Source organism: Pseudorca crassidens, chromosome 3 (assembly GCF_039906515.1).
Source record: "Pseudorca crassidens isolate mPseCra1 chromosome 3, mPseCra1.hap1, whole genome shotgun sequence".
Taxonomy (NCBI): Eukaryota; Metazoa; Chordata; class Mammalia; order Artiodactyla; family Delphinidae; genus Pseudorca; species Pseudorca crassidens.
In genome coordinates this window covers 32,702,684-32,727,074 of record NC_090298.1, presented here as the reverse complement: position 1 = coordinate 32,727,074, position 24,391 = coordinate 32,702,684, and the positions used below count along the sequence as shown (strand labels likewise).

Sequence of the window (24,391 nt, the reverse complement as noted above, 5' to 3'; positions counted from 1 at the left end):
ATGTGGCTATGCTGCGTGAAGCATGCAGCCCAGATTTACAGAAGAGTTGCTTTCATTTTTTAAATGCAGTTCCTATTTAAGAGACTCAGCTATAAAATATGGAAGAGGTCATTTGTTAGTCACGTTCATATTTTTTCAAGTTCAACAAAACACATAAATACCAAGTTCAGAGTAAATCCAACAAGAGAGTTAGAGAACCAGTGAGAGGAAAGGAGAAAATATAAGCTGTGACTTAACAACAACAACAAAAAGCAAGTCAGTCTAAGACAACCAAAAAAAAAAAAAAAAGTCTAAGTATCATAGCCCTCCCCCTTCAAGAAATTCTCACAACTTATTTTGCCATAGAGGAAGATAAATGTTACAATATCTCACGAACCAATCAGCGGCGCTGCAGGCCTCAAACCAGGAAACCCTTTAAAGTGTAGTACTTTAAATTGTGCAAGTGAGACTTTGGGCTCTCAGTGAGTTTTTGTTCCCTGTGCTTGCAGGATGGGAAGGCGAATGTGAAGTCCCTCATGGCGAAGTTTAACACAGGGGGCAACCCCATGGAGGAGGTCTCGGTCAACAGCAGGCCCTTCAAGGTCCTGGGCCAAAACTCCCCTTCAGGAGTACAGGTCAAAAAGAACTTATTCAACAACCAAGGAAATGCCAGCCCTCCTGCAGGACCGAGCAATGTGCCCAAGTTTGGGTCCCCAAAGCCCCCTCTGGGGGTGAAACCTTCTTCTGAGGAAAAGCCTGACAAGGAGCCCAAACCTCCATTTCTAAAGGCGACCGGCGTGAGTCCCAGGTTTGGGCCGCAGGCTAACTCGGCCGCCAGAGACCCCGAGGTGAAACCGGGATTTCTGAAACCTGGAGGCCCCAAGCCCATCAACTTGCACAAAGAAGATTCCAAACCTGCGGTTCCCCGGCCTCCTGGGAATAAGCCTTCACTTCACAGTGTAAACCAAGACCATGACTTGAAGCCACCAGGCCCCAAGCCGGGGTCAAATCATCCAGCCCAGGAAAATGAACCGAAGCAAGTCTTCCCAAAGCTGGCTGGGGCTAAAGGCAAGTTTATGTCAGCCTCACAAGATCAGGACCCCACGCCCCTCTTCCCCAGACCTGTCTTTGGCCAGAAGCCATCCCTGAATACAGATGACCCCCAGGAAGACGGAAGCCCCACCAAGACTGCGGCTCCACAGAGAGGCCCCCCGGCCCCCCTGGGAGCCAAGGCCAAATCCGGCCCTTTGAAACCAGCCAGGGACGACCTAGAGAATAAAGAGCGTGGAGGCGAGACGTCAAGTTTTCCTTTTCCTGGAGTCGTTCTGAAACCTGCTGCAAGCAGAGGGGCCCCAGGCCTCTCCAAAAATGCTGAAGAGAAGAGAGAAGATAGGAAGGTGGATGCTGCTAAGAACGTCTTCCTGAGCCAAGTGAATCCGGAAGAGCCGGCCTCTGGGGCCCCTCCTGCCAAGTTCCTGAAGACACCTTCGAAGTGGACAACGGCAGGGCCCTGGGGCCCAAGTCAAGAAAAGGAAAAGGAGGACCAGAATTCAGCCACCCCCAAGCGGAAACCCCTGCCCTCCTTGTTTACCCTGGGCCCCCCTCCACAAAAGCCCAGCAGACCGCCGCACGTTGACTTGACGAAATTCCGGAAAGCCGCTTCTGGACACAGTGAGTTCTCTCATTTGCTATTTTGCACATGTTTTTTTTTCCCAGCAGAGGGTGATCTAGCTTCTGGGGAAAAATTTGTAACAAGGAACCGATGCCGTCACCGGTACTCCTGTGTGTATGATGACTTTTGTTTGGCATTTTTTTCCTCTGGTGTGGGACGTCTGAGAAGGTTGAAATCCTTGGTTTTAGGTCGGCATTCTGTGAGGAAGTGCCTTGGGGGGCTGATTTGGGGGCGTGGGGAGAAATACATCCATTTGATTGCCAAGTGGTTTTGCTTAATGATAACCATTTCTTTTACTTCCTTTGTTGGGTTTCATTTCTGTTGAATGCGACTGAGGTGTGTTCCCTCTACTACCACAAAGGAGTTAGAACGTGAGCAAACCTCTAAGTCAGTGGTGGATGCCCAGGGGACATCTGACTGTCACGGCTGGAGGGTGCTACTGGTGTCTAGCGGGTAGAGGCCAGGGATGCTGCTAAACATTGTACAATGCACAGAGCAGCCCCGCCCAACAAAGAATTATCCAGTTCAAAATGTCAATGGTACAGAGGTTGAGAAACCTTTTTCCAAATGATTTTAAATGTCCACAAATTTATCAAAGGTCTCCTAAGCCCAATATTCAAATAGGAGATGCATAGGACTCTTGTGAAATGGTGCTTACTGTTTTATATTTCAGCTGTTTTCTATTGCTCCGTCAGCATAAAGTTTTCTGAACGTTTCTGATTCATAAAGTAGTACATAACTAAGATAATAAGCCAGACAAAGGGATACATGATTTTCCTCCTGGGTAAATAGTTTCATTTTCTACCAGAGATGTTACCACCATCCAATGGCACAGGCTAAAAGTTGATCCTGAATGACTTGGTAAAGATTTGTAACCCTCATAGTGATGAAAGAAGCTCACTTATGCTTGAAATGATTAATATTTTAGGCAAATAATGTACAACCGTTGTTTATTGTGAGAAAGGAAAAAGGATACTTACGAGGGACCACACCACAACTCTATATATTTTTTACTTACGAAAGTGGATCTAATTAATGCAGTTCTGGGTATAAAGGTAGTTCATTTTTATTTTGGCTCTGTAGAAGCATCTCACAGTGTCATCTTCCTGAGACCAATATTCTCGGTGTCAGCCAACATGTTAGGAATCAAATCCCCCATTAATCAGTCTCGTAGAAAGCAAGTTTGGAATGACCCCGTGATCACCTTTCTTCTAGAAAGAGTTAGCCTGTTACACTTGTTGTGTCCTCGTGTGTCACCTTCTCATTTTAATACTGGGCCATAACTCAGAAATGTTGTTTTTCTGAAACCTTCTAAAAAAGCCCTTTCTTAATTCCCTGTCGTAGTTCTGCGCCTCCGGTAAAAAATTAACTATCGTAACCTCCATTTTACGGCTCTGAGTTCATGCCAAGGAAACTGTCCTGATGTGAAGCGGAAATCCTTGGGAGTTTTCTTCCACGTCTTCCATCTTTATTTACACTCCACTACCTGGTTTGAGTGGTAGTACCCAGATGGCTGCTGTTGTGCTATTGAAATGCCCGTGAAGTCCTCTTTTGGCTCTGCAGTCCTGGCAAGGTCGGCCTTGATCTGATTTCCAGTGCCGTATAGCTCCAAGGGACCCAGGCAAAACTGCTTAGGAAGCCAAGTTGATCCTTGTCCTCTTTTTCCTCCTTCTTGCAACCCTGTCCCCATCCTGACATGCCTCCCCCCTGCTCATGTGCCCCATGATACAGTTTAGATTCGAAATCCTCTCATCAATGTACCCTACCTCCACCCTCTGATCCCTCGATATATATTATGCTTCAAAGTGGACCCTGTTCCTTCTTCATCCACCTCTTCCACAAATCAAAACTCAATCTTCTTAATTTGAACTGATGTCAGGTTGGTGTCAGGATAAAGTAATCTGATTCATAACTTTAAATTCTGAGTAACACCCCTTTACAGCATTCACATTTTTTTTTAAGCATTTAAATTTTTAACTTATTTTTTAAATAGAAATTTACATCTGGCTCAAAAATGATATAGAGTAAAAAGTACTTTAGTCCGTCTCCACCATTTCCTGGGTCTCCTCAGCCTCTGCTCCACAGAAACCACTCTTCTTAATTTGTATATCTGTCCAGTTTCTTTGTGTTTACACAAGCAAATATAAATACAGATATTAATCTCCTTGCTTTTTACTCAATAAGTAAAATACTATATGCAATGCTTTGATCCTTGCTTTTTAAAAATAAAATTCCTGTCTATCTTTCCACATTTTAATAAGAGGTTATTGAATATTCTTTAAAGCTACATGATATTCAGGTAAATGGATGACTCACCTAATTGATTTAACAATTTGTATTGTTTCCAAACTTTTGCTCTTCCAAACAGTGCTACAGAAAATAACCTTGTATATGTGTCACAAAATGAGCATTTACTTTCTGAACACAGAATTTCTTAATAATCAGGTCTGCTGACTCCTAATCCTACCATTGCTATTTTTCCTAAACCATAGTAAGTAATTTAGTACTCCATTTAGAAAGGTTAAACAAAATACCAGAATTTGAAAGTGTATAATAGCATTCAAATTAACTGAAGCTTCACCTAGTAACTCTGTAGGTTTTCAAAACTCTAGAACTTTTTTCTTAGGCTTCTACATGGTTCCTTCCTTTCCAGGTTCACATCTAATTCCTTAGACCTCTTCCCCAGATCTACCTTCCCTCTTTTATCATCTCTGTCCAATATATTAGCCATTAAGCGTGCTTATCATTTATTGAGGACTTGTTACATATTAGATACATGTTACCCCTGTTTATTCCTCCCAAGAAACCAATGAAATGGGAATTCAATGAGGAAATTAAAGCTCAGAGAGGTTAGGTGGCTTGCCCAAGGCCATAACGTGACTAGGCAAAGACAGGGCTGGTCCTCCTGTCTCTCTGATTTCAGAGCCTGTGTCCCCTCTTGCCACCCTCCTTGCTATGGTCCCTGTCTTGAAACATAGGATATTATGAGATAATAAGTAACGCATAAGTGAAACCCAAAGAATCTTCATTCTTCTCCCTTTCTCTGTCCTTTGGTTAAAACACGTCATTTTTTGTTTTACTATAAATACCACTATAAGCTCCATGTAAACAGAGGCCAGTCTGTTTAACATTATTTATTTGGAGCATAGAAATAATATATTCTTGTTGATTGCTCAGATTTGTCCTCCCACCGAAATCGTTTAATCAGAATTTAGTATTCATGCTCTTTATAGCTTAGCAATTACTTTGAAAATGATTTGCTTTTCTGTCTAGATTCCCAAAGAAATCTGTCTTTAAGATTTAAAAACAGCCAAGATGTATCTGTGTCAATCATTTTATCACCAGTATTTTCTGAGATGATGTTCCTCTTAGCTCTCAGACATTTTCTGTTCCATGTATAAGGAGGGCCCACCACTTCTTTTGATCTGGCTGATGGATAACAAACGCATCTACTCACTCTAATCCAGTGTGATAAATTTGTCTTCCCTTCAGAGCTGTGATTTGAGTTCTGAGTATTGCTTTTAATCCCCTCATTTGTAAAATGAAGGTTAGCTGTGCTGGTCTTGAGGGCAGTCCTTGCTGGGGACCTGAATGCTGTTACATTTTCTGACATCTCGTTAAGAGCCCTGTACCAGGACAAGGCCAACCACGGCAGCTCATTCCCCCTTTGTCTCTGGGAAGATCCTGTTGTGGTATGTAGGGCTTTTATGCTATAGGTTTTGCCTTGACCTTCCCCAGGCTGTTCACCACCTCTGAGTCCACTTCTCCAACCTGGCGTGCATTAGGTAGAATCCACAGGTTTTCCTAGGATCACGGTCTGCCCCCCCCCCCCATATTGCTTCTCAGCCTGGGGAACAGGCAGAAAGCTTCACTTGCCTCCTGTGGCACCAGACTCTTCTGTTTCTTCCCTTAGCCACTAATTTTTGAAGTTCATTTAATGCAGTTATTTTCCTTTTCTTGTGCCATGGCTCCTAGTGAGTTTGGGATAATGTTTATCTTGCCTTATTTTGTTTTTCCTATTTTATTTGGGAATTGGAGGAGGGACATCCTGTAAGTCCCTCCCTCATTATTTAATACCAACTAAATATTTCAGTTATAATCCAGGAGTCAGCGGTATTTCCAAAGGGACCATAGGTTCACCCCTTCACAAGGCAGGCAGCAAGATGGCAGAAAGGAAACTCATGTGACTTTGAGTGCCCACTGAGAGCTGTGTTTCGTATCCTCTGGACTGTGCTCACTGGTCATGGACACTTGGATGACCACTCCCTATCCCCTCCCCAAGTCTCCTGTTCTGAGGAGTCTTCAGGACGCAATCAAGAAGGGGCTGGGGGAGATCCAGCTACCCCACGCGGGCTTCACTCAGACTGTTGATAGCATCTGACCTCCACTAACCTGCAAATCCCTGAGAGCAGTCATATTTTAAGCTTTTAACAGCCAATCAGTTTATACTTGGACTAAGAGAGGATTCGAATACTGACTAGGCAGATGAGCCAGGAAAAGGAAAGGACCACTGAACTGACCCCTAGGGAAGGCAGATTCCCCCTCTTCAGGGCCACTGTCAGCACTGAAAAGTCCCCTAAGCATACTGAGGTTCCTGGTTTCTTGCTGGGCGCTCAGTTGGGCCATCAAAATTCTTTCTTAATGGCCTGGGCATCAGCTAGTCTTTTAATATTAATTTTGACACGATAAACCGCACTTATTATTTAATTTACAGGAAAACGTTTCCTTACAGTGATATTCACCAGGCCTGTAAAACAGACGATTGTTTTCTTAACTATGAGAAGAGAAATTTCTGTAAACCCAATTTGGAGCAACATGCCATGATTTACCATGATGTAATAATAACTCTTCCTGTGATCAAGAGGCTAGAAGTCGGTATATTTTTAAGCCACTTACAAAGGAAACTTTGGAAATATTGCCCAACGAACTGGCACTATATCAACGTTTGTAACACGCGCTAGATCAAAGAAGCTATGACCACTTGTAATATAAAAGCATATTTTGTTTTACAGTGGCTGACTTACCCTTAAAGTATAAAATGCATATGAGATGATTTAATATATAAAAAATTTGATCAACATTATTTAATTCTTAAGATAGGCATGCAGAGTTGTTAAGAGAGTAAATCCTAAGAGTTCTCACACAAGAAGAGACTTTTTTTCTATTTCTTTAATTTTTATCCATATTCAGATGATGGATGTTCATTAAACCTATTTTGGTAATCTTTTCATGCAGTATATAAGTTAAATTATTATGTTTCTGTAGCCTCCTTAAACTTATACAGTACTGTATGTCAGTTATATTTCAATAAAACTGGAAAAAAACAGGCATGCAACCCTTACAGGTAAAAGCATTAAAATGAAATTGCAATTTACTTGAGGAAGGAAGGGGGTAAAAAAGAAAGTCACATCTAAGAGTCAAATAAAAATACATATGAGTCAAGTAATCAAATACCTGAAAGCTTTTCCTGATTTACTTTCAATTGTGCTTACACACAAAAATGCTTTTCAAGAAAAGCATTAGATAGGAAGATTGGGACAGATGTACGTGTGATAATTCAGTTACTGGGCAGGAGATGCCTTGCTTCATATAATCTGCTAAAATAATTTCCAATTCAAGCCAAATAAAACCTTTTTTTGTTTTAAGAATTGGAATTCCAGAATAGTCATTTGCCATTGAAGGCTCCTTTTTTCCCCTGATGACAACTGTTTCTGAATATGATGAGTTCATATGCAAAAAGTACCTCTTTGTGCGTATGTGTTTTATTCTCAAAACAAAACGAATTAACTTTTATAACACAAGAATAACTTCAATTATTAGAAGAGCAAAAGTATGCCTTCAGGAGCAGAAATCCAGCTACCTGATTTTACAAAAATATCTGGAAATGTTTTATCCTTTTAGAGTAAGCACAATCATGATAGTTGTGGCGTGGCTCTAAAGCCCAGAGAAACATCTAGAGCACTAGATTGTTTGTTCTTCCAATATACGAGAAACAAGGAAGAGAAAAAAGTCCACATGCTGGAGAATGTGACTGCTACATTAACCACTAGTAAATACACAGACAAGAAACCTATTTCTCCTCCATTAAATTGCCACTAAAGAAAAAAGACTATACTTCATTTTGTCTGGCATAGCAAGCTAGAAAAAAACATCTAGAACAGCTGATAGCAATAGATACCATCAGGAAAGAGCAACCAAAGATGAGACATCTGGCAGTAGAAAAAAAAGTCTGAACAAAAACCCATGTGAGGTTTTTCTTTCCCCAAAGTAAGAACTTGCATTGTCGAATCAGCTGTTCGTATCTGTTACAAAAGTCTGCATCTCTCTGCAGCTGTGCTTCTGCACACCACAACAGCTCTTTCCGCCAGCATGCTACTGGCGACTGGGCAGGTGTTTCTCCAGGGGTGGCAGTAGGTCTGTTGAGGTAAAGAGGGGCACAGGGAAGTTCTTGCCACATACCACCCCTTGCTCTCTTTTCTTGATTTTTTTATAATTCTTAGAGCAATAAGATAGCTCATCTGATTTTCCAAAGCAGCCTGTGTGGTGATAGGATTACTGCGACCAGGCAGCTAAAAATCTGTCCCCGCGAGCTTCCCTGGCGGCGCAGTGGTTGAGAGTCCACCTGCTGATGCAGGGGACACGGGTTTGTGCCCCCGTCCGGGAAGATCCCACATGCCGCAGAGCGGATAGGCCCGTGAGCCATGGCCGCTGAGCCTGCGCGTCTGGAGCCTGTGCTCCACAACGGGAGAGGCCGCAACAGTCTTTAGTGGTTTGTTTTTAAATCCACAGTAGTTCCTATTTCTCTTCCAAATGTCTCCTTAAGGAAGTTGAGATACATCATGTGTTCTCAGTTATGGAGGGTCTGGAGTGTGGCTTCTCCTTGCTTTCCAGCCTTTAGCTTCTGGTTCATGTAGAGTGGGTAAAGCTACACACACACACACACACACACAGACACACACACACACACACACACACACACACAACATAGCCTTGACTTGCTCCTCAGCCATTTTTTCAAAAGCTGTTTTATATGAAAGGAGGATAAGGTAAGTCTATAAAATACATTTCAGTCATTCACGTTACTCTAAATTAAAGAGAATTTTCTAGACCTGATATGAACAGTTTGACAAGCAGGAAATCTCACTCTTTAAGAGGCTGTCTTCTATTTCTCTGAAGGCTTGAGTTCTTAGTCCTCAGGAGGAGACGTTAGTTGTGCTCCGGCTGAGTAGAGTGCAACCAGATGACGTTTCCAGATCACTATCTTCTGCTACATCTCTGTCTACCACTTAGGAACGCCTACTTTTTCCACTGACTCCGAGTGATTATCTAATGGACCTTGGGTGAACTATTACAAAGTGCAGTAGTATCTTAGTCAATGCAGCCTGCTATTACAAAAATACCATAGATTGGTGGCTTTGCAACAACACAAATTTATTTCTCACAATTCTGGAGGATGGAAAGTCCAAGATCAAGGCACCGAGAGATTCATCGTCTCGTGAGAACCCACTTCCTGTTTCATAGCTGGCTGTCTTCTCTCTGTGTCCTCACATGGCAGAAGGAGCTAGAAAGCTCTCTGGGGTCTCTTTGATAAGGGCACTAATCCCATTCATGAGGGCTCCACTCTCATGACGACATAATTACCTCCCAAAGGCTCTGCCTCCAAATATCATCACATTAGTGATTAAGTTTCATGTAAAATTTGGAGGAACAAAAACATTCCTGTGCTACTCAGACTTGCAAATGAGAGTCTACTACTCCCCAACCATCTGTCTCCCTCTTATTTTCTTGCTTTCTTCTTCATTCTCATCTTCTAACCTATGGTTCCTTTTAAAAAATCTTTTTTTTTTTTCCATCCCTCCACACCATCACCACAAATCTCTTTTCTTTTGGGACAATGAAGCCTGGGAGTAAAACCCACAGAAAATGCTGAGCTTTTTGAAGGCATGAGGATCAAAGAGGTTGCTGATTCTAAACTACTAAGAAAACATGGCTAATTACATGTGTCAACATGATTTTGAAATGGAAAAGCTAAAGTAGGAAATAAATAAAAGCTGCTAGTGTGCTCCTGAAAATCTGGATAAAGTTCATTCCAAATGCTAGCCCATGTTTCATGGACGAATCTAATGATCTCCACAGAAGATAAATGAACCACGTAGCTTGAATTCTCAAGGTCATTTCTGTCTTTCAGCTCCTGCTTCTAACTTGGATTGGTTTAGCAATTGCCCCCCTGACCTTGTGCTGTACTGCAGTCACCCAAACAAGACCCGGCTATTTTCCTTAACTTTCACTGCAGACCACTCACTGAAGGCATTTGTGTGCGTGAGTGACAGACTTCAGTGAAGGTCTGTGGAGACAGGAGCTCACATTGCGTTGAGGCTAGAAATGTAAAATGGAACACCGGCAACCGTGGTTCTTCAAAAGCAGCTCTGCATTTTGCAGCTCAGCTTCCTGTCCCCTGCACTCTGACTCACCTTCTTTCTTTTCCTCACTTCCTTGACCCCTCCTTCTCAATGGCAAAGAAAAATGAGAACACACTTTCCATTTTCTTATTCAGAAGAGTTCAGCTGCCTCTAACCCAAACCCTTGAACTCAGCTGGTGTCTTCCCTTGCACATAAGCAGGAGTTTCTTATTCAAAGGCCATTTCACTATCTCTCTTTTTTTTTTTTTAAAGAAGATGTTGGGGGTAGGAGTTTATTAATTAATTAATTTATTTTTGCTGTGTTGGGTCTTCGTTTCTGTGCGAGGGCTTTCTCTAGTTGTGGCAAGCGGGGGCCGCTCTTCATCGCGGTGCGCGGGCCTCTCACTATCGCGGCCTCTCTTGTTGCGGAGCACAGGCTCCAGACGCGCAGGCTCAGTAGTTGTGGCTCACGGGCCTAGTTGCTCCACGGCGTGTGGGATGCTCCCAGACCAGGGCTCGAACCCGTGTCCCCTGCATTAGCAGGCAGATTCTCAACCACTGTGCCACCAGGGAAGCCCTCACCATCTCTTTTAAGAATGGAAGGAGTTTGTGGGATGGGATGGCCCGGGCGGGTGGGGGGTGGAAGTGGTTTTATTTTTTATTGTGATTGGTCGCCATTTTAGTACTAGAAACAAACTGCTGTGCTGATAAATAGAATACATCCAAGAGAGTTTGGTCTATCGTGATAGAAGTATAGGAACTGAATCGTTCCACATTGGTGTGAGAGTCAGGTTGTTTCATCCTTTTGTCTATTTTCAGTGCCTAATAACCAGAGATTCTTTAAAAATGCGAGTGTTGGAGAGCAGTTTTCTTCTATCAGATCTGGGATTTGCAAGTTTTCAGACTTTTGCCTTAATATAAGGACCATGCAAACTAATGTCTCTTACATGTCTTCATGATCATTGTGACACTAAATGGGTCCTAAAGAGAAAGATGACCAAAATGAATGGTGGCTCTGATCAACAATGTGGACATCATATGTATTCAGAAGGAGCCAGAGGACATAAAAATTAGGCCTTAGTCTTTCAAAAGTTCTCAAACTTTAAATTGCTTTAGGAATGCCCCCCCAATTTTCTAGTGCAAGAAGCCTGAGATGAAACCCAGAAACTGGAATAGTTATCAACATCATCAAGTGGTTCTAATGCAAGTTGTTCCCTGACCACAGTTGAGAAATACTGCCATTTATGAGAACTATTACAGTGGGGGAGGAGTAAAGGGGATGATGGGGAGAGGAAGGGTTTCTAAACCAGCGGCATTTTCCTGAAAACAAAAGAAATGCTGTAACACTGAGACAGGATCTTAGGAGTTAGTGATTATATCAAACATGGAAATGAGTGAGTGATCTCTTTAAGCAAACAAGTAGTATCCTAGGGTTGAGCTTAAAAATTTGCTTAGTTAGGGAAAGTGCAAAGATGCTATTCAAATGTCTAACATCTGGGTGGCTGGCACCAGAGTCCTGAAAGGCTTTTGTTATATCAGGCATTAACCTGTTCGTTGATGGATTGCAAAGACATCCAGGGGTTACTGAGGGGCACCTGGAACCCTCAGAGGGCTGCAGCTAGTTAGAGTGTTTTAAAAGTTGATGGTTAAATCGTACATACCAGCTGGCTGGTACGCCCCAGCTCACCCTGCCCATCAGCCTGGAGGAGCATAGTGCTTCCCATCTCCCGCACAGAACACCTGTAATCAAGGACTCTCACTACTCTCTCTGCTTCTTTCCTTTCTTCCTTTTCTCTGCTCTCTATTCCCTTCTATTTTCATTTATTCTCTCCCCTTCTGCCCTGTACTGGCCTTCAGGCTAGTTCAGCAGTGTTTTTCACGTGGCACATATTCTTACTATTCATCAAATTAAAAAGCCATATTTAGCACAACTGGTGGTACTCAAGGCAAAGGAAAAACAATGTAAGTGCTAAAATAACCAGACTTTGGAAACCTGAATAATTGTGTATCACTGTAAGAACTACCACTATATTGATGGAGGCCAGGATGACAGGAGAGCCCACAGTCCTGCCCAAGGTGGCTGTACTTGTTCCCTTGGGAGGTCTCCATGCTTGGAGATGGAGGGTCCCCTCCACTGAAACTGACCAGGAGGGCCAGGGGATAAGCAGTTAAAAGCACTGGGTTTTTCTATGCTCTGAATCTCATCAGCGCCCAAGTGCAACTGTACTGGCCTAGTTACCCCACTACCTATATAACTCATCACTTGGTAACAACATTCATCTTTTTCTTTAACAATATTTAGTGTATTAAGTTACTAATCTTCAAAATAGGCCTATGTTCATATAGTATTTAAGAGTAATTAAGCCAATGCAAAAGAAAGCTGGGCATTTGTCCCAAAATAAAGGGTGGATTTCCTCTGTAATGCTGTTTAGTTGATGTTCAGAGCTATTCGAGTTTGGAGAAAAGCTCTCTCAAGTTCCGATGCTGCAGAGTCCTGCATTTGTGAGCCTAATGATAAAAGGAGAGGGTGGATGTGGCATGGATAAAAACAGATTTTTTTCAAGCTTGTCACTGTATTTTTGTAAGCTGGAAACTTTCTTTTTAATCTCACTGTGAAGTTGATAGGTGAGCTCACGGAAAGCGCTGTGAACACTTATGATCTATGAGAAGTGAGATGTATTCTAATGACAGTAGTGCTTTTTTTGTTTTGAAAAATGTAAGTGTTTACACAATTGTTTCTCATCAGAGAGAGTTCGGAGCAGTTGCTTTGTTGCTAGAGAGACTCGGGGTCTAGTACAAGCTCCGTTACTTACTGTGTGACCCCGAGGAGGGTTCTTAGCCTCTCTAAGCCTCGGTTTTCTCATCTGTTAACGGAAATAAGAAATCAATTCTGTCATAGGGTTATTGTGAGGATTAAATGAAAATGTATATAATGTACCTTTAAAGTTCCTGGTGTATCCTGAAGACTCACACCATTAGCAGTAATTTAATTACATGTATTAAAGGGGAAACGGAGACAATGTTCAAATAAAGACCTCATTGAAAAATACATGAGTAATAGATGGCAGCCATTAGAAGTCGCCTCAGGTATCAATCAGTACTAGTAAGAACATCATCCAATTGTTGCAGACTTTAAATCATAGTTTATTTTGTTTCAACACAACATACAAGATTTTCATTATCACAGCGTCAACTTGGTCCTCTTTGAGATGCAGCGTCGCCTTGCATCCCTCTTGCAGTATTACTGTCTCCTTAGGTGTGAGTTCTACTATTTGTTCACTACAGAGTTCTCCTTTCTTGGCGCTGGCTTTTCTTGAATTTTGAAGGCTGTTTGTTTGTGCACCGGTTGGTAGTGGTGATGCAGTTCGGCTGTTTGCCGTTTCTGTTTGTGCAGCCAGCTCTGGGGGAGACAGAGTTCAGCGGAGTGAGGCAGTGGCTGAGCGCTGAGGGGTAGGACCTTGATGGCTAGTCTTCCCCAGGACAGCCCCTGCCTCCTGGGCATTGCAGCCCCCGGAGTCCTGCTCCACTTCGCCCACCCAAGGGCTCAGTCATTGCTCCCTTGATTCCTGGCCATATCTATATTGCATCTTTCCCTCCAAGTACTCCCCCAAAGCCCCTTCCTGTCCCCCCCGTTCTCTGTCTTTTGAGTGCAGAGCACTCTGGGTGGGGTCCCACTCTCTCGTGTGCTCTGGTTGGGCTTCCGTTTCTTCTTTCAACAGGTCTCTCTTCAAATCTGTTTTTTAGGGATTCCTCATGGCTTCTGGTCCATTGTGGATTTACTTTCTTGTTTTCCAGTACATTTATCGTTTGTCTGTTTGCTTGCTTGCTTGTTTTCATTAATTATCTTTTCCATCATTTCTAGAGATCTGGGGTGAGCAGAGCTTGCTATGGCGTGTAGTCAACCGGCCATCTTGACTGGGAACTTTTAATCATATATCTAAGGGGGAAAACATTAGTAAGGCATATAACTGTTGTAAAGCATCAATATCAGAAGAAGTACTTAATGGGTTACCGTACATGAATCATCTAAAGTTTGGATTTACACAATGTAAAAAACAGTGAAAAATTCAACCATCCTCATGTATTGATAGTATGTATGTGTCAATGTAGACTTTGCACCTGGTCATAATAAATGACAATCATCCTAAAGAAGATAATAGTTTACATGGGTTTTTCACTTCTTGAATTATGTTACAAAAAAAATGTTTGTATATACTGAGTACTCTTCCCTATTTACAAGGATTTGTAAGATCTAAAGGAAGAACTTTGAGAAATGTGTTTGAGTGCCTTAAAGGGACACATAATTCATTATTTGGAATTTTAAAAATTACATACTCTCCAAAAAAGATTTTTACTTAGATTCCAGACTTAAGGCATGAATGCTAACAGCATATGGGCTGGAATCAAGATTAACTAAAGCTGGGGCAAAATTGTTTTTACTTAAAGTGCTTTCCATTTAATTGAGGGGAAAATAATATAAATTCATGTTGAAAGATATCCATGGGATAGAGATTAATTAATCTTTGATAAGTAAAATAGATATAATTTCTGTAAGATTTTATAGATCTATAGGTCAGAATAGGTTGTGCATCATCTCTCACTTTAAAATGAACACTGATTCAAAGCATATATTCAACAAGCATCTCTCTATAACACTATTAAAGAAATCTCGGGGCGAAAGGTGAACTATCAAAACATATACGAATTACTGAAGAGTTTTTTTTTAAGCCACAGCAGCAAACTGATGGGAGTTACTTCAGCATCTTGATTCAACAAAGAATATTTAAGTAAAAGCCCAGTTCGCAGTAGCAGTAGCACATTTGATAGCATACTCTGCAAATATGAAATGAGTCTTTCCTTCAAACGGACTTATCACCCAATGTGAAAATTCTTTGGGAATTTTCTTGGAATTTTTTGTAGTCTGTGAGTGAAGAGAAAAAAGAGAAATTTGACTTAATTATACTACCCAATAGTTTAGGATTTTCACATTCAAACTCACCAAAATAACCTGTTTAACTTTTGTTTTCAAATTTTCACCTTTTGGTAATTTAAAATAATTTAACTAGGCAACAACATTACTGATTTTATTAAGATAACTATACCTTCCTTGTAGAAGAAAACTCATCAAACTTTCTTTTGGTTAAAATACTTGAATTGTTTATTATTTTAACTTTTATTATTCTGTTCCACATACAGCAACACGAAATGTTTTAGACTAGGGCTTCCCTGGTGATGCAGTGGTTGAGAGTCCGCCTGCCGATGCAGGGGACGTGGGCTCGTGCCCCGGTCCGGGAAGATCCCACATGCCGCGGAGCGGCTGGCCCCGTGAGCCATGGCCGCTGAGCCTGCACATCCGGAACCTGTGCTCTGCAACGGGAAAGGCCACAACAGTGAGAGGCCCGCGTACCACAAAAAAAAAAAAAAAAGTTTTAGACTTCATGGGTCAATTTGTTAAATTATAATTTACCTCATAACTTTGGCAACTATCTGCTTTAGAAAGTTTTATGAATATTATAATCACATTTTCTGATATGGTCACAAAATTAGCCTAGCAAATCAATTTATAATACATTTTTCTCTAATAATTGAAAATTGGGTTTTCTTCTAAGTTGCTAAATAGGACTGGGTCTGCCATTAGGTGAAGTAAATTTTCATCATCTCAAAGTATCTCACCTGACAACTATTATAAAATTTCCTTTTCACCCATTGTTTCTCAAGGCAGTGTTTCTCCCAGTGTGGCCTGTTGACCATCTACAGCAGAACGGGCTTAGGCACTTTACAAAACTTAAAATCACTGCATCCCCACAATTCTACCACCACCATAGCCCCTTTTCTGAATGAGAACTTCTGGCTTTGGGGCCAAGGTATCTCCATTTTTTAATAACTGCCCTGGAGATGCTTGTGCACATTGACAATAGAAAAATTTTAACTCAGATCAGCCCTTCTTTAACTGGCAAATACTTTTTCTTGTGTTATAAAGTAAATAATAGCTTGTTTCGAGCAGTGTTAGAAACTCATGTTCCTTAGGGAAGCCCTGGACTGAGTAGGAATGGAAAGGTAGAGATATCAAGGAAAAGGACAACTGGTAAACCAGGCAGTTGGTCTGAACCATTCCACACGGCCTTGTCATAGACGCTGGCCTGAAGTGCTACGAGAGCTGGCATTTGACAGTTAGCTTGTGTAGAATCAGAAGAGACTGCTGGATAACATTCATTCTCCCATCATGCTAGGAATTCCAGACAATCTTCCTAAAAGAGCTAAGTGCTCTTAGGATAGATCCAAACATGTCAAATGCATAGATTATGCTTGGTTTTAGTTGTGACTAAACCAAACCAACCCCTTTCCTTCCTGGACCAGAGTTTGAGAGTACCTAAAAGGAGAAACAAATACCAATATTTACAAATAGGGGACATGGGTGCCTTTGAAGATGAACTTTGTCAACTCAGTTTTGCTTAGAGCTAGTCCTGTCTACACTTATTTCCTTTTGCCTAAGAAGACAATTCTGCCCTGAACAACTTTTGAGGATAATGAAATTTTCCTGAAACACCTAAAAAAATTAATAATAACAACAACAAACAGGAAAGAAACAATAGCACGGAAGTATGTCAGACTGAGGTGCCAACCATTATAGAGAAAGTGTTGTGAAGAAAGCCTTCTCCTACTCCTCTATCTCCAGATGGGTACTTTATTTTACCAAATGTTTCACATCCCCCACATGCTAAGTACTCTGACCTACAAGGATCTTAAATTTTGGCTCCTTGTTTTCACCCTGATTTGGGTCTGTGATGAACCAGTTAGCAAGGGATATGATCATGCTAAAATAAGCTTACTTTTCCCACATGTACCTGCACAGTTCACACTAACCTAGTAAAAAGGATGTATATGACCTGAGTCTCTTTGAAAGCCTTCTATTTAATTAAAGCTTTTTTAAAACAGAGATAGACCTCAGGCCGAAATAAAAGCATCTGTTTTTATTGGTTAGAGCCACCTGCACAGCACCTATTGGAGGTTCCTCAAATTTTAGTGAAACCAAATGGCAGTGGTAGATAGTATTTGACCACACACACCCACAAAAACAAACACACACACACACACACATTAATGGCATCTGTACATGCCACCTGCTCTCCATGCACACCAGCATTGTTTAATGAGCAATAAAAGGTAAATGAGAAGGACCTACTGTATAGCACAAGGAACTTTATTCAATATTTTATAATAACGTACAAGGGAAAAGAATCTGAAAAAGAATAGATATATACATATGTATAACTGAATCACTGTGCTGAACTCCTGAAACTAATACAACATTGTAAATCAACTATAATTCAATTTAAAAAGGAGGAAAAAAATGGTTAAAATGGTAAAGTTTATATGTGTTTTACCACAATAAATAAAACTTCAAAATTAAAAAAAAAGATTTCTGACACATGTTCCTAAGTGTGTAAAACACCTAGTAGCTAAACGTTAAGTTTTTTGGCTACTCCTTTTTAAAAAGGCAAAAATATCAAAACAAAGAAACTATTATTTTTAATATAAGAATGATGCTATTTTTAAATATTTTGTATGCTTTATTCTTTATTAAAACATCCAAAAGAGAATGCAAAAAAAAAAAAAAAAGAAAGAAAAGCAGTAAAAGATGGGACCAGGGAGGTAGGCAGGGGTCAGACTTTATAGGCCATATTAAAGACCTGGGACGTTTGCCTAAATAGGAGGTGACCTGGTTAGATTTGACGTTTGGGAAGGATTGTTCTAGGAGCAGTATAAAGAAGTAGGAGACCATTGCAGTAATCCAGGCAAGAGCTTGGACTACAGAGGTGGCAGTAGAGATGGCAAAAGAGAGTGAATCTGAGAGATATCTAGACTAGGAAATGATGGATTAACTATGTGAGAAGACCACAGTCTTTATATTGAACATGTTCGATTAGAGGAGTCTTTGAGACGTCGCATAGGCAGATAATTACAAGGGTCTGGAGCTCATAGGAGCTTCAGTTGTCTCTCTACATTGTTGACACTTCAGCCTGTCTCTTGGGACCCAATGCTCTTCTGAGTATTTACATTTCCACGTGTCTGATAGACTGTTATCTAGGTTTGTCCTGTCCAATATAGTAGCCACTAGCCACAGGGAGCTTTCTAAATTTAAATTAACCAAATAAATTTAAAATTCAGTTCCTCAGTTGCACTAGCCACATTTTAAATGCTCAGTAGCCGCCTATGGCTAGTGGCTATAGTATAAGACAGCACAGATATTAAGCATTTCCATCATCCCAGAACATTCTACTGAACAACAATCATCTAATCACCTCCTGGTGCCTCAGCTACATCTCCAAAACTGAATTAATATCACCAACAATATCACACCAATTACATGTTATATGGTGCTGGTTATTTCTGTACCTAAACTCTTGAAAACTGTGAGTTCCATGAAAGCAAGAACCATGCCCTACTCATCCTCAAGTCCCCCCATACCAGCAAAATGCTCTTGTACCATGTGCTTGGCAAGCATTGGTTGATTGAATGAGTAACTGAGCAAGACAATATTTAAAATTCTGTCCCAAAAATATGTAGAAAAGTAATCACTTATGTAACCTCTTAGATTTACACTGATGAGATAACTACTGAAATTTGGAACCATAGAATACTATAGCCTGGTTTATAAGACAGCTTCAGTAAAAGGGTTTATTACACATAATTATAACTTAATTAGAGTAGAGGCAGGAGAGGTAGAAAGTAGATGGTGTACTCTCGAGTTACCTTCTGCCTCTACTGTACTCAGTTTTAACGAGACCAGCATTCAGTGGGTAACACCTACCACCATGTACCACTTCACGGAGACAGCAGCAGCAATAGCATCTGTTGCTATAGCATCTCTGTTTCCATCCCTCAAGTGTTCTGCCCCTAAATGGCCAGGGTACCTTGCCAGATAACCGTGGTGGTGTTGAGAGTTCTGGCCACAGAGTCTTCCTGGGACTGGTCAGTGTCACGATAAGGATTTCCCCAAGAGCCTCAGTCAGCACCCAATCTGCATACGCTCGTCACAATGCTGCTGCAAGGGATTGCCTCCTCACACGTAAGGATGGGAGGGTTGGAATAGAAATTAAACATCGGTGGAGGTCCCAGGAGGAATGATGAGGCACATGAAAATGGAATAGGACAGGAGTGCCAAAGCCTGAGTAGAAACGTACTCCTCTTCCTTTATCCCAGCAGCACAATGTTCTGATATAATTTTCCTGTTTATGCACAAGGAAGAAGGAAATTGTAGGTGAGGGATAATGATTTTGGACGTGGTAAATCATTGGGTGATGGTACGGTGTGGACAGCAGCAAATAGTCATTTAGCACTGAGTATGCCCTAGGTACTGTGCAGGACCCTAGGGATCCAACAGAGACGAGACAGATGTGTCTCTACTCTCCTGATGCTTGTCTTGTACTAGGAGCCACGGACAAGTCAGTGGGCATGTATACTACCCCTGACACGTGCTAAGGAAAGGAGAGCACGGGCTGGGTGCTGTGAGACTTAAATATTCCTGGAGACTTAGAGGAGGAGGCTTCCTATTGGAATTGACACCTAAGCAGAGCCCTCAGAAAAGAGTGTCAATCAGGCCAGTGAGGGAAGAGTGGGGAGATAGATGAGTACGTGCAGATGCCTGAAGAGAAGTGAGAGCTGTCAGGGGCCCCAAAGTGAACTTTTCTGTAACTCAGAGTTTCAGTGGGAGAAGTGGCAAGGTGTGGGAAGTACAAAAAAGTACTGAAAAGTTAAAGCCTACATACTGTACTCTGTCCCCTAGAAATGGAAAAGATCTCATCTTTTTTTTTTCTCTTTTCCTACTCTGCCCCGTGTTTCTTCCTCCCCCACAGGAATCTAAATCAACCCTGCCATTCAGTCACAACACGTGGTTGCACAGTGGTTAAATGCACACTCTCTGGAGCCAGGCTGTGTGGGTGTGATTCCCAGCTCTGCACACCAGTAGCTGTCAGACTTGGGGCAAGTTATAATAATTTGCATGTTTCCTCACCTACAAATGAGAACAATAATGCTACCTACCTTCTGAGGGTTTTGAGGAATTACAGGAATATTTCCAAAAGCAGAGCTTTGAGAACATACGTGCCTGGCACATAGGAAGCACCCTACAAAAGCTATTTGTTATTAGCATGGTCTAAAAAGACTCTTGTTAGCTAGTATGGAAACAAGCATTTAACCTACATTTCCATGGGGAACAACTTACAAACTTCTCTGTGTCCCAATCCACTAGGAGCCGGGGCTAGGAAGATTTTTAAACTTAGCAAATTTTCTGTGTGTTCCATGAGATAATATGTTTTTTAGGGATTTCCCAAGATTTTGAGAAAATTATCAGGTACCTTAGAAAACTATTGCAATATGTTAAAAGATCTGAGGAAAAAGATAAATCTGTCTTACCGCACCCAACAATAAATTCCTGAGTGATATTTCTTTAGAGATTAAAAATTGTTAGCCTCAGTTGTTATCAGAAACATAATATCAGGGCTTCGGTACTTTTTTGAATCTTGGTTCAGTTAAAAAACACAAGTATTGCTCAAGTTCTTTTACTTGATTTGGATATTCTACCAGTATTTCTTTCTTTTCTCCTAATATTATATTACAATCCATTCTTATTCTCCCCATTTTGCACTGAAGACACCGAGGCTCAGAAATTAAGTAGTTTACCCAAACTTATGCAACTAGTAAGAGATGTAGCCAAAATTGAACCCTGAGCCTTTTGACTATAGAGTCTGCATTTGTATTCTGATATTTGAGCCTTAAAAACACTTCATTATCATATGGTGCTTGGAACACTGAGACATACTGAAAGGCTAGTGTTATCTCAGAATTGCCCATCTACTGAGATTTCTGCAGGATGTTATAAATGTTATGGGGAAAAGTAATTCAAGTATGTTTGGAAAATCCTGGGTTAAGCAAATTTAAATTAGTTTTTTAGTGTAAGGTCTTTAATATACTACTGAGCACTATGAATATCAAACGGAGAATATAATTTGTAGCAATTTCCAAATCATATTTGACTACAGACCTCTTTCTTTTTTCCTCCCTCTCTCAAAATAGCTCAGTAAGACCAATGTTCTCAGGAACTAACTTTGAAGGAAATGCTGCATGACATAAATGCAGAGTAACATAATACTTACAATTCAAATTCACTGGTGAAAAATATTTTGTGTTTGCTAGGAAAGATGTTTTACTGTACAGAGCAGAAATTGCATAAAAAGGAATTTGAAGTCATTGTTCTAAATCTTAATTTGCTTGAGATGGGGGAGCTGAGTGAGGACAACTTTGCAAAAATATGTCACCAGTAAAGTAGGAAGTGGTATTCTTGCAGCTTCTAACAGCTTCAGCAGCTTTGTTGTTCAGAGCCAGAGCTGTAAGATGCCTTATCTCAGAGAGCACACACACACATGCACACACAACCTCAAGGACCAGAGAGAGGTGATGAAGAACGTTGGGGATTTTGGTGGTACCCTTTTATATATAAAAGTTGAGGTTCAAAAGCTGGAAGTAAAGCAATTGCAAAGTTTAAAAACTTACTGGAAAAAAAAGTAGTTTTGCACTCTAAATGATTCACTAATTCTATGACAACCAGCAGTTTCAGCACCATAAGTTGCAGTGACTGTGATCAACCCACAGTTATTAACAATCTTTAATGTCAAGAGTTCCTTTCTGGGCCCAATTCTGTCAACTTTGGGTGATCTTGGACAAGCAATTTCTTTGACCGCCTTCTCATTTGCAAAAGGAGAAGGTTGAATTGGATCACCCCTAAGGCACCTTCCTGCTCTGGAAATCTGTGAAATTAAAGGAAGAAGTGGATCACAGACCTGTTCTGGTCGTTAATTCCCCAAGAAAATAGAGACCTATCTGGATAGCAGGGGCATGGCAGTAAGGAGGCACCAACAGAAACAATAAACTTCAGAGGTTAGCCACAGCCCTGAGGAAACCAGATAGGTGTCTAGGCTGTAGCCTGCAGGCCACTGTGTCATGTTACTAAATTCAGGATGGGCCTGAAATAGTAAGTGTAGGCCATGAATGGCTGGAAATAGTGACAGCTGTGATCTTCCAGTGTTGCCAGGGCAAAGTCTCCTAAGACAGAGTCCACAAAATCAGAAATACTATATATATATATGAGAAGGAAGATCACTGGCTTCCTCCCATGGGTTCATAATGCTTAATTGAAATTGTAACCACCCAGTCTCTGGAAATTAGGCTAACCTCTTACCTTCCTGTTTTTGCTCCTGTCTCTCAGGGTGAAACTTTGCCGTGGTTTCACTGGTGCAGTTTTCACTGCCTACACCACCTCAATTAAACTGGGCTTGGGAAAGCAAACCAAATGACTGGTGCATGAAATGACTTGAATCAGAAAATCAGGAAGTTGCATCACTATTTTTATTTTACTCTGAACTTGAAGAAAAAGCCTCATTTCTGAAAAACTCTAAGGTTTCCATCTTCGTTTCTTTTCCTACCATTTATGACTGTCTTGAGAGATCAATGGTGTTTATCTTTTCAGAGATTGGCACTTTCAAAGTAAAGCCACTCCTAATCGTGATGCCAAAGGAAGACTAATCATATGATCATCCAGAGCTGTGAGCTATTATATGTTTAGTTGTTTGAAAATATAGATTTGCTTTTGCTGATGATGGGGAGTATAGTAGCTGTGTGTCTTTATACTCACACAGTCCTTAGGTGGATACAAAAACAACCTGGGATTTTCTGAATGAAAGAGGACAACCATGAGGGGGCCACTTTGGGGCAGGGATGTTACATTGCTGTATTTAGAGGGGGCTGCTCCGTGCTCTGCACCTGCCTCTAGGGCGCTTAACACCCTGGATCTCATGTATAAAATGAGGTCTTCAGTTTTCTGGAATGCCACCAGCAGGCTGGGACACACTATTCCTCCTCAAGTAGAGCTGTCTTGCCTAGTTCAGGAATTTTAGCCTCCTTGATCTCTAGCCACTGAAAAGCCAGTAGCCATCGGAATAGCTAAGATCAACCCCTTCTCCGCCACCCCATCCCCAATTCCAAATGCTTCTTTGGAAGCTTGTACTGCCCACCCCCATTTGGACCCTACTGTCCAAATTTGGACCATACTGTCATGGTTACTGTAGCTTTGTAGTAGAGTCTGAAGTCAGGGAGCCTGATTCCTCCAGCTCCTTTTTTCGTTCTCAAGATTGCTTTGGCTATTCGGGGTCTTTTGTGTTTCCATACAAATTGCGAGAGTTTTTGTTCTAGTTCTATGAAAAATGCCAGTGATAGTTTGATAGGGGTTGCATTGAATCTATAGATTGCTTTGGGTAGTAGAGTCATTTTCACAATGTTGATTCTTCCAATCCAAGAACATGGTATATCTCTCCATCTATTTGTATCATCTTTAATTTCTTTCATCAGTGTCTTATAATTTTCTGCATACAGGTCTTTTGTCTCCTTAGGTAGGTTTATTCCTAGATATTTTATTCTTTTTGTTGCAATGGTAAATGGGAGTGTTTTCTTGATTTCACTTTCAGATTTTTCATCGTTAGTGTATAGGAATGCCAGAGATTTCTGTGCATTAATTTTGTATCCTGCTACTTGACCAAATTCATTGATTAGCTCTAGTAGTTTTCTGGTAGCATCTTTAGGATTCTCTATGTATAGTATCATGTCATCTGCAAACAGTGACAGCTTTACTTCTTCTTTTCCGATTTGGATTCCTTTTATTTCCTTTCCTTTTCTTCTCTGACTGCTGTGGCTAAAACTTCCAAAACTATGTTGAATAAGAGTGGTGAGAGTGGGCAACCTTGTCTTGTTCCTGATCTTAGTGGAAATGCTTTCAGTTTTTCACCATTGAGGACAATGTTTGCTATGGGCTTGTCATATACTGCCTTTATTATGTTGAGGAAAGTTCCCTCTATGCCTACTTTCTGCAGGGTTTTTATCATAAATGGGTGTTGAATTTTGTCAGAAGCTTTCTCTGCATCTATTGAGATGATCATATGGTTTTTCTCCTTCAATTTGTTAATATGGTTTATCACATTGATAGATTTGCGTATATTGAAGAGTCCTTGCATTCCTGGAATAAACCCCACTTGATCATGGTGTATGATCCTTTTAATGTGCTGTTGGATTCTGTTTGCTAGTATTTTGTTGAGGATTTTTGCATCTATGTTCATCAGTGATATTGGCCTGTAGTTTTCTTTCTTTGTGACATCCTTGTCTGGTTTTGGTATCAAGGTGATGGTGGCCTCGTAGAAGGAATTTGGGAGTGTTCCTCCCTCTGCTATATTTTGGAAGAGTTTGAGAAGGATAGGTGTTAGCTCTTCTCTAAATGTTTGATAGAATTCGCCTG

The 24,391-nt window shown here is 41.0% G+C and overlaps 1 protein-coding gene across 3 annotated transcripts in view; it reads left to right on the top strand.

The window, feature by feature from the left end:
* Positions 1-24,391, top strand: part of FYB1 (FYN binding protein 1) — a 180,274-nt gene that overhangs the window by 77,294 nt on the left and 78,589 nt on the right. For all 3 annotated transcript variants that reach the window (XM_067730567.1, XM_067730566.1, XM_067730568.1), the window contains exon 2: positions 489-1,650. In XM_067730567.1, coding sequence (XP_067586668.1) covers positions 489-1,650 — 1,162 coding nt within the window. The remainder of the gene's footprint in view (positions 1-488; positions 1,651-24,391) is intronic.